This window comes from Colossoma macropomum, unplaced genomic scaffold, assembly GCF_904425465.1.
Source record: "Colossoma macropomum unplaced genomic scaffold, Colossoma_macropomum, whole genome shotgun sequence".
Lineage (NCBI taxonomy): Eukaryota > Metazoa > Chordata > Actinopteri > Characiformes > Serrasalmidae > Colossoma > Colossoma macropomum.
The window spans coordinates 31,341,764-31,353,356 of NW_023494790.1; the positions used below are offsets into that span (position 1 = coordinate 31,341,764).

Genomic DNA, 11,593 nt, shown 5'->3' on the forward strand with positions numbered 1-11,593 from the left:
TGCTTAAATAAAATGACCATATTTGCTTTATAGGTATTATGACCCCTGGTTCCTAATCGATTATCTATTTTTGCGCATCATGTCCGTAAGAGGACAAACCAATAGCCTATAACAAGAGTGTTGCATCAGATTCAGTTCCCCCTCAAATTCATGTTCCCCTTCACAAATCAATTCCCCAGGAGTATGCACTCACTGAGAAGAAATCAGCACTAAACAGCACTGGAACTACATAAAGTAAAAATGTTCAAGAAAGGTGTAAATCTTTGCTTTGCTGCTGATTTGATTTTAAAGTAGAGGCATAAGACTTTTACACCAACTTTGCTTTCCATTGTTTCAGTGCAGCATGTATGCATGCGCCTGCATGCATGTTTTTTCAGGGGGAATTTGAAATGGAATTAAATCAGATGCATTTGGGTGCAACAAGATGTGCCCTCAGGCTGCTAGTGCTGGAATGGTAGGCTAACTGTAGCTTACATAGCTTGCATACAACTTTATCTCAAGGTTCAACAATTTTGCCATCTACTGACCTTTAAGTCTTGCTCCAAAGTATTTCCAAATAGGGCTTTTTAGAATGCAAATCGCTCTCTCTCCCATAATAACCACATGGTTATATGTTACTGAATTATTCACTCTTTTTAGCTGGACCTACTATTCATTTTAAAACATGAAAGGGACATTATGTGACTCCTGTTTGTCATGCAGTGCATTCAGTGCAGTGGCCCAGGCCCTCACGACAACGAGGCAGACAGTCGAGGTAATGCTGCATTTTTTCGAATATTAATTTTCACAATCGAATGTCTGTTTTGCAGTTCTATTACATAATCAAATTTCGAATATTTGTTGACAGTCCTAGTACTTAATGTAATATATCTAATAGAAGCATATTATGCAACTCGCCAGGGGACACTGGCGGGGCCAATGATTCTATCAGGGTGGCTGTGGCCCCCCTTGGCCCCCTGGTGCCATTGCCTTTGCTCGTTAGTGGATGAGGTTAAAGTTGTACCTGATCCAAAAATACTGAACGATACAATATAGTTACAGTATGATTTACCCAACATATCGACCAAGACTGAGGCAAGATGGCTTTATGCTGAATTCCCTTTCCCTAATCGTAAAGCAGATGCCGAGTGCAGTGTTTTTGTGAAGTATTACAGCAGCAAAGGCTGTCTCTGTGTGAGATTTGGCTGGCATTCCCACATAACACCTGTAATCAGTGGCTGCCAGCAGTGCCCGAGGGGACATAAAGCAACGTGTTTGTGGCCCTGCCGTGACAGCAGCCCTTGTTCCTGCTGACAGGTCCGCATGCTGGGCCTGAGTGGCCACTGTGGCTTGTGTAAATACAGCCCTGAGTCCCTGCCTCTGTGGAGATAATGTTATCTGCTCTGCCAAGGAGTTATCCCATCCCTCCTCCTCCAAAAAAACAAAAAAAAGCCTCCCCTGAGACTGCCCCTGCTTACCCACCCACACCACCACCAGGGCTCTAACTCATTTTGGCCCTGTCACCTCAACAGAGACCGAGGGCTTGCACATCACGCTTCAACGTGGATCTGCTCACGCCCCTGCTTTGTGCACAAGCAGAGAGGGCTCTTCAAAAAAAGATGAGCATGCCATATGGATGTGGAACAGATGCTTCATGTGTTGACCATGGCATTGTTTAGCTCAGCTCAACAGAGTTTGGAATCAGCATCCCATGTTAACATTCTCCCTGATCTTCTAGGAATGCGAATTATCCCGGAGATTCAGAGGGGTCCCTGCAACGTGACCTCCAGCAGAAGGAGGCAGAGCCAATGTGATTGAATAATCCCTCGCTTTGCTTTTTTCTTTTTCATTAAAAAGAGATTTTAAGTGCGAAAAGTATTATTTTTCTTCCCCAAATGCAGTGGAATTTCACACATATTCAGGGTCTCAGGATTTTTTCCGATGTGGGAGGTAGGGGAGAGATTGAAAGGCAAACAAAAAATAACAAACAAATAAAGCATTCTTTCTATTCATTTTCTTTCTGCCTGTTTATAACTGATGGTCAAAAGCAACACCTAATTCACAAGCTTACAAACATGTTCTGCATTTCTTTGCCTTGATGTCTAAACTACTGTTCATGAATGTGAATGCTGGAAATGTTATCAGTGCCTAAGCTTGCCCAGTTGAATTCTTCCCACTTTCTGCAACACCTTTGATGCTCATATAAAGGGTAAAGTTCACAGGCAGGAGAGGTCTGAGGAAAAACACAAAGCCAGTTACAGTTATTTGTTCAGTGAAACTGAATGTAATTCAGGGAAGCCGGGCCAGTTCAGGCTTGTCCCAAACGTCTTTGTACTTTCCTTGTTGATAAGCAAACTGTTCTAATGGTAAATCACAAGAACAGATTCTGAAAAAGGAACGATGACTGGAACAGGAATATGACCTGCATGTGTAGGATCAAAATCTAATAAATCTCTTTTGTGAACAACGAAAGCTGTGTTACAAACTCACTATTCTATTTGAGTTTATGCACCAGAGAGCTCCAGCAGGCTCTCATCCACACTCACAGCTAACGCCTTATCTAAAACTTTTAAAAGATGCTTGGGTAGTGAAGACATGGGGATGTGGGGCAATTTGGATTAAGCACCTTCCCAAGATATAGTGGCAGTACCCTCTTAAAAATAACGATGCCTAGTGTTTCTTGGAGCAACGCCAATGTGTGTGAACCATTTTCATTCTCTAAAGAATTGTTGTAAATGAGAGTGCGAGTGCAAGTGTAAAGAACCTATATAAAGTTTAGAGGACAACCACACATCAAAAATGTTCTATAACAATTAAAGGCTTTTCCTAGAATTATACATCCAAGCGAAGAACCACAGAGGAACTTTCAATTTAAGGTGTGTAAGCATGTATTTGAACCTACAACCTTCCAGTACAATACCCAAATAAGAAGATCTCAACTTTTATTCAGGCTTTCCCATTTTCCCATTGTTTTCAATGCTGTGACTCTTGTGTCATACATTTTAACTAATGTATGTAGACTATTGCATGTTGTTTTAAGGGCCTGTACTGATATAGCATGTCAGGCTAGGAGCGCTGATCTAGAAACAGATTCACAATCTCTTATTTACAGTGACCTTTTAGACCTTCGTTCAATGTCTGCTGATTTTTGGGACTAACAAATACACTGTCAGTGGAATCAACCAGTGATGTTTTTTAAAGTAACCAATGTAAGGAGAAAAAATGTCACTTTAGTCCGTCTGGAAGTCCTAGATACATCACTGAGTATGAGTGGTAGGCTGACAAATGTGTTTCAGTCAGATGTTAGAAATGGAAAACAGCAGCAGCAGTTCTATGCTGGGGCTCTTTACTAAAAGACTTCACTGTAAAACTTCAACATACAAGGTATTTTTTTGTTGTTGACATTTGTTACAAGCTTCAAAGAAAACATGGAACATGTCTTTTATAACCTTCAACTGTCTGTGTTTAATCTATAATGGCCAAAAAACATTAAAAATAAGTGCTAACATACTACTACAAATCCCATATTGGATAGCAAAATTAGCATTATTGTACTATGTGTTTTTGTTTTTTGACCAGGTTTTGACAGTTCAGGCCAGAACTAAAGGCCTAGCTCTTACAGTCACGGCTAAACACTGACTTACTGATAGAAACACGTCCTAGATCAGCACTTCTTCTCTGAGAAGCTTAATAAATTAATGCCCTGATCTCTTTTTACTCCACAAGAATTTCTTGGGTTAGAAAGGTTTTGGATCATCTAAAGTACAACCACAACTAAATCACAACTTTCAGATGATCGATCTTTTTATTCAAGTACAGAATATAGTTTGATTTAAGTTGCATGTTAGAATCCATTCTTCAAAAAAGTCAATACAAATACACTTCTAAAACAGTCCTTGCCATGATTATGGTATTGCCTTTCACAACTAATCAGAAAATAAAAACAGGACAATGCCATTTAAACAGCTTGTGTAAAAAAAGAACAAATGTGTAAAAAAGAAAGAAAGAAGCCTCACATTTCTCACATTGTATCAAATAAATTATAAGGCTGAAATAGAGTAGCCAAACTTAAACAGTGCCTCAAAGTGCTTGTGCTGGGTTTCTCTGAAAATATTTCTGCAAAGCACTTTGGCTCATTGCATCCCCTTTTTCTTGTGATAGCTAATTTTGTTAAGATTTAAAAAAAATGATCATATATTCATATTATAACATTGTCTAAAATATCAAGTGAACTAAAATAATATAGATTTAGCTTGATTAACCTACACAAAAATCGATTTGCCACTACTTAGATATGTTCCACAATAGCAATGTGCATCTTGAAAATTAAATCCTCCGACCATGAATCAGGAACAAGGATAATCATCAATGTTCAGCATAGATTTCTCAGGGAACAAAACATGCAAAAGAAGTAAAAAGAAAAATTATATAGTATTTTCCATACTGTGAGCCATTTCATTATGCTAATGTAGCAAAACAAAAGTCAATAGGTCTTTAGACCAGCAGTGAATGAGGAAAGAGTGGGAATGTTCATGGAAATGACTCTGCCCTCTCCCACAAAGGCATCTCGGAGAAGAATCCTTCACAGAGACCATAGCCCTGGTCCAGAGACAGGGGGATGGCTTGGACTTCCTCTTTAATCTCCCAGGGGTGCTGCTGCTGCTGAGGAATATCTGAAAACAGTGCCATTCCTTCATAATATTGTGGATGGGTCTGTATGTGCTGCTGATGCTGCTGTTGCTGAAAGTCCTCCATGGTGCATCCCAACCCACTGTTCATCTCCAAGTAAGCACAAGCCTGTTCGTCCTCATTGCTGTACCATTTGGGCAGGCTGGGAACGTGCTGGTTCTGGGAGGACACCTCCATCTCACAGCCCAGAGAGCTAAGAGCAGTGTTGATATCCAAGTCCTCAAAGGTGCTGCCGTTCCCACTGAGGACATCATCGAAGACAGAGGCCAGGTCAAAGTCCCCCCGGAGAACGTCTGAGCTTTTGATCTCACTGGCCAGCAGTGGTGACTGGGACACTCTCGACAACTTGCCCCCACGCTTGGGAAACACCTGCTTGCGTTTGTTTCCTGCTACAGGCTCTTGGTAGTGGACCATCGCTGTTTGTTGGTTGTGTTGAGGACTATAAGAAGAACAAGAGGAGAGCAATCTGCTTTGTCTCTGGGTGTTGAAATTTGTGGCAGGCATCCGCCTTCGTTTGAAGACGCCATTGACAAACATGTCTGCGTACTGAGGGTCGATCTGCCAGAAGCCTCCCTTTCCTGGCTCATCCTTCTGCCTGGGCACCTTCATGAAGCACTTGTTCAGTGACAGGTTATGGCGAATTGAATTCTGGAAAAGATTGAGACAATTGGGATCTGTTAGTGAATATATGCTATTAATTTAAGATTATTTTCTCAAAATAATTTACTGATGATTCACTGATTGACATTTGTCAATTAATATATAACCTTGATTTTTGGATAATTTCTCAAAATAAGACATTTAAGACAGTTGAAATTTAGAAAATATATATCTCTAGTTTATCAATAGTTCTTAAAATAAATTTCAGCACTTCAATGGCAATAAATGTACTCAATCATAAAATGCCAAAATAACAATCAATGGTGCTTAACTAACAGACATCTAGTCCACACACTACAAACAACAAAACCTTTAATAATTCCAAAACTCAGTATGTACATTCTGACAAAATGCAATTTCAAACATGTTTGTTTTCTACACAGTTGCGCTGTATTTGCAATTACCCCTAACTTCATACATAAAGACCTCGGGATAATCCCATTGTGCGGCAGGTTGAGGTGTCCTCTTTCATTGGCATACAGTGTATGTGTGTCAGGGGGTTGGTGGGGGGGTTAATGAAGGTGGGGGAAGGGAACGATGTGTGTACAGGAGAGCATATGCTCCTAATGAGGCTCTCTTGTAATGCAGTACTGCATGTTTCTTATGATCAGCTGTGCTGGGCTGCCAGTGACGTCCCCTAAGGGTCCCTCATTAAAGAGGTAGGCCCCAGGACACACTGTGGTCCCTTTGAGTATAGTGGGCTCAGCTTCCAGCAACAGCACACCTGCAAGGGCTCTCACCTTTCTAAAAACATTTCATTTATTCACACTGAGAAGTGGAACATTATAGACAAAGGTGGCTCAGTTTTGTTCATATTTATGCTAACTCATGGTAATTGGTTTCCTTTGACCACAAACAGTATGAAATGCAATTGGCTCTACAGGTCATATTTTGAACACAGCTTTCTCAATTTCCCTGCCATAAGACTGCTCTCCTAAATCATTCAATCTGCATAAATTATCAACAAAAAAGATGCTTGGCTAAAACTAAATTTTCTGAGGAGTCAACATAGAATCAATGTTCTTTTTCTTTACAATCAGATTAAAACAAGCCTGAACTATTTCCTTACATTACATATCAGTGCTGGCTTATTATTTATTTACCCTATTTGAAAAACAGCCACTGCCCATTACATTGCGTGAACATTTTACGATGAACAGACCAACTGAAACGGTTTAAAATGACTTAATCTATGTTAATGTACAGTAAGTTAAAAACACATTTTGGCTTCTAAAGTTACCATTTCTGAGCTATAAGGTAATATTTCAATACATATATACACCACTTACCTGCCAGCTTGGCTCAGCGTGTCTGTAGTAGCAGAAGTTCTCAGTGATCCAGCTGTAGATGGCAGACAGGGTGATTTTAGTCTTCTTGCTGGCTTGCATGGCCATGAAAATTAGCGTGGCATATGAATAAGGGGGCTTGACATGAGGGTTTGTTTTGTAGTCAATCTCCTCACTGTGCCCATAGAGTCCAGCCTGTGGATGGCCGTAAGTGCCACAGGCTGGCGTGGGATTCCCCGGGGGCTGAGCCATGCCCATGGCTGCTGTGTCCCCTGCAGCGGGGCTGGAGGGTGAGTCAGAGCTCCCTGAAGGGTTCTTGGGCTGAGGGAAGTGCTGCGGGTGGCATCCGAAGCTTGGCAACCTTTCTGGATTGGCACTGAGGATGGAGAAGTTCTGAAGCCAGTGCAGGCTGGTAAGGCTGTCGTCCAAACTCACAGAACCACTGGCGTTTTCACGGTCCTCTGGATGAAGCAGCATCCATTTCTCCTTAAATTTGTTGGCAATCTCAGGCCTTGTCAGTACTGGCATCTTGGACGGAGACACGTCTAAACACCTCTAAGGAATTTTACAGTGGATATCTAGAAGTGTGGAAGTTACAGACAAGTTACATAGAGAAAATGCAAACATCTGCTAAGTATGTACAACATACAAGGTCTTGAGATACCAAGAAGAGACACATATATTATATTGGACTGAGGTATTATAGGCCATCAGGTTGTAAATTATATCTTTAAAAACTCCTGTTTATTTGATATTCAGATGATGCTTCCTACTGTATTCTTAAGCAAAATGAAATACTGTAAACGAATTACAAAGACATTTTAATAGGAAACTGAATATAGGAATGACAATTGAAAAATTGACGTTTGCCCCATATTTCATAGCACATTATCACATATCCTTATACCTGAATTGACCCTACTGAGAAAAAGAAAATGCAAACAGAGACCTAAACATTTTGTGATAAATTCAGGACCAGAGTTAAAAAAACACTGGAGCTACTTTATTCTTTCTGAATAAGCAAAAGGAAACAGCATATAATAAAAAAGCGAATTAAATCACAACTTTAGTGGGGAAATTAAACAAAAACATTGCTTTATCGTTCAGAAACTAAAATGCGTGTTCCCATACTACCATATAAAACGTTAGATCCCTTTTTAGCTAAGGCTGACATACTGCATTTCCAAAGTAAGGTAAAGCTACTGTAAAGAAGCATTTTCTTACCTTGGCGATAGAGTAAATGCAGTGGAGCTAGAGCTGGGTCTCAGTCCGTTAACTGATGATGAGGAAGAGCAACAAGTGCACTCAGAGACTGCACTCTCAATCACTCCATTCTCATGTGAAAAGAGCAAAGATTAGGATCCACCTTTAGGCTACGGCATCCAAAATGTCATGGTGCACGGTACGAGAGAGTGAAGCAGACTGGAGCAGGCTTTACTGCCTCTTAATAGCTCTTTAAAAAGAGGCGCATTCTGATTGGCTCGAGTACCACGTAGCACAGTCTGGTGGCACAGTCAGACACACTGAGGGGAGTGTCTTTACCGCAACATTACCACAAACACTAAAGCGAGCTCAGCACTGGCATACATCACTCAATGACTTCCATCATTTCATAATTACACGCGTAATTGTGATCAGGCTTAGAAGCTGAACTACAATGTCTCTTGGTGGTACTTGTACACAGGAATATCATTCCATACACGGGGGTCCTGTTCTTTAAAATGAATTGAGGACCACCCCTGTTTAATACTGACTGTTTGGGTTTGACTGTTTGACTGTGTGTCGGTTGAACATGTGTGTGGGGTGCAGTGGTGGTGTTAAGTTTTCCCGCTTCGGGACAGCGCTGGTTGTAGATACATGGCGCGCAAACACTGACAGAAAGGCGCTAAAATTGTAGCAGCAAGCGCGCCACTTGTCCCGCCTTAGCACGCGCTTTTCCTCCTCACGCTGTACACTCACACACATACACACTGCATGGTTTCACAAATTCCGCCAGTTATCTCGTCGTTAAACCAGTACTTGGGCAGACTTTTTGAGTGATAAAAACACGTATGTATGCTTTATTTATAGACGCTTAACAGAGAAACGCATTTATTTTACACCTCTGTATTCACCTCTATCGGAGTTAAAGAGTGTTAGAGTGCCCTCTTGTGACAATAAAACGTTATTGCACTCCTCTATGCACTCACTCGTTTTATGCATCCACTGTTATTGAACGGTACTTACTCGGGCTGTATTTTTATGATCTTTGATTCTGATACATTTATTTTTATTTTTACTACACCTAAAGGGATATTCCTCTGATTTCTCTATCTAATTCAATGACTGAGATATAAACTAAATAATTCAGACTGGTTTGATGTAAAATAGTTTATCATAGAGAAACTCACCCAGTGAGACTTACAGTTGTGGTGACAGGAACAAGAGGTTGTGATATGTACAACTCGACAAAATCATTTTTTTTTTTTGCTATCCTAAACAACCATGGAACCTGTGTCTTTTGAGTTGTTTGCACTGACCAACCACTTCACTGAGTACACCTACCTTGTATCTACACTCATTTTCTCTTTTATCAGCTTCACTTACCATATAGGTGCTTTGTAATTGTGTAATTACAGACTGTAGTCTATGTTCCTCTGCATACTTTGTTCCTACAGAGCAGGTATCGTGCTGGTTCAAGTTGGTCAGACACAGCAGTGTTCCTGGAGTCCGCTGTGTCCACTCACTGTCCACTCCATTAGACACACCTACCTTGTTGGTTCACCTTGTAGATGTAAAGTCAGAGACAGGAGCTCATCTATTGCTGCACAGTGTGTGTTAGTCATTCTCTAGCCCTTCATCAGTGGTCACAGGACGCTGGTGAATGGATATTTTTGGTTGATGGACTATTCTCAGTCCAGCAGTGACTCTGAAGTGTTTAAAAACTCCAGCAGCACTGCTGTATCTGATCTACTTGTACCAGCACAACACACACTAACCTGCCACCACCATGTCAGTGTCACTGCAGTGCTGACAATGATCCACCACCCAAATAATACCTGGTCCTGACCTTTAAAGAACAGAATAAAAGGGGACTAATAAAGTATGCAGAGAAACAGATGGACTACAGTCTGTATTTGTAGAACTAGAAAGTGCACCTACATGGTAAGTGTTACAGATAAAATGGACAATGAGTGTAGAAACAAGGAGCTGTACTTAATGAAAAGGCTGATTGGTGTTTGTAATGTTGATGTAAAATTGTGGTACGATGCCCTGTATGTACCTCTCCACCATAAATGTGTTTTAAAAATAGATTTTAGACCAAAAGCTTATCTCAAAACTTTCATAAAACAGTTTCTTGGGATTCAGGCAACATATTCATAACCATTTCTTGTAATAGCTTTTAGAGGCATTAAACACTTCAGGAATCTGGCTCCTGTCACCACTGTGAACAATTCTGTTCATTCTACAACACATTTCACATCAAAACACTCATAAGGACTTTGTTTATCTTAACGATTTAATTGGGTGGAATTTTAAAAACAAATTGAGGGGAATTCTATATGGAATTATGGAATAACTGAAGTTTGAGGAATGACCATGCCTGAAACTCCACCTTCTCACTTCCTGCATCCTAAAAATACCCATCCCTCACTCCTCTTTCTTTAGACAATTGGAAGCTTTAAGTAAAAATGTAGACATTTTAGCTGTGTCCAGAATGATGAACAGGCCAACACAAGATTCTAAAATGAATGAAAGTTGTATAGCATTAAGTTATACAAAAAAGAATGAAATAATAAAATTAACATCTAGAATTCATTATATTCATACAAAAAGTGTAATAACTAATCACCAGAGGTGTGGAGTCAAGTCAATATGACTTGGACTCAATCAGACTCGAGTCATGGTTTTGATGACTTGAGACTCAACTTGACAAAAATGAGTAAGACTTTGACTCGGTCTCGGGCCTCATGACTCGGAAAGACTCGAGACCCAAAGTGGAAGAAACGTGGCGAAGCGCCTAACTGACACAGTCGGTTACTGTTCATGTGAATGGATTCGTTTCCTGGCATAAATTTGATACACAGAACCATCATCAAATGTCTGTTACTGTGTTTATGCTTGACTTATTTTATTTCAGAGTGGTCAGAATTCAAGTTCGCCTCCATGAGCTAGAAACAAGTGAAGCCTCAGTAAGCCTTCGCTCCGCACTTATATTTTAGTCTTAATGGAGAAACTTACCATCCTGCCTTTCGCCCAATGACAGCTGGGATAGGCTCCAGCACCCCACCGCGACCCAGAAGGATAAGCGGTTTAGATGATGGATGGATGGATGGAGAACTTACCAGGTAAAATGACCCTCTCTCTCTCTGTTTAACTGGTTTTAACAGCTTCTACAGGCACAACACACGCAACATTGACCACAAGACTAAATTTGACTTGTTATTGGCCAGCTTCATATTCGAATTTGATTTTCCACCTTAAGTGGTGCAGCAGTATTACGGTAAATTCAGTTCCCCCTGTTCCCCCTCATTGCGCATGTCGAAATCATGACGTCTTCAGTTGACGCTGCTCTGCGGGGCTTAGATGATAGGCTTAATTCGTAATTACAATGACTTGTAGTTAAACACGTTTTAAAGTATAAAATGTGTGGTTAGCAGATGTTTTAATGCCCAAACACTATGTGGGTTATCTTGCTAATGCTAGCTCTGGCTCCGTTTTCAACTACTCCGAGTAACTTAACATAGATTTAATGCGCCATTTCTAATTTAATTACTGTACATGCAGACACATTCTTGATCATACTTAAGTGATTTTTAAGGTGTATTTATGTCCCATATTGTATTTATATTCATATATAAATACAGTAACAATCTGTGCAAGATCTTTTCACTCAGTAACTTTTAGTCATATTGTACCAACTTTACACAATAACACAATTATTATACTACTTTTATAACCCATTGTAATATAAGGAAATTATAGGATTATTATAGTAC

General features: G+C 40.3%; 1 protein-coding gene across 1 annotated transcript; it reads right to left on the reverse strand.

The window, feature by feature from the left end:
- Nucleotides 1–4,425: 4,425 nt before the first annotated feature.
- On the reverse strand, nucleotides 4,426–8,009 carry foxj1b (forkhead box J1b). Its single transcript, XM_036571767.1, has 3 exons — nucleotides 7,839–8,009; nucleotides 6,618–7,192; nucleotides 4,426–5,316 (listed from the first exon to the last, which is right to left on the reverse strand). The coding sequence occupies exons 2-3, from the start codon at nucleotides 7,140–7,142 to the stop codon at nucleotides 4,510–4,512; spliced, it is 1,332 nt and encodes a 443-aa protein (XP_036427660.1). The 5' UTR covers nucleotides 7,143–7,192; nucleotides 7,839–8,009; the 3' UTR covers nucleotides 4,426–4,509.
- Between the last annotated feature and the right edge of the window lie 3,584 nt (nucleotides 8,010–11,593).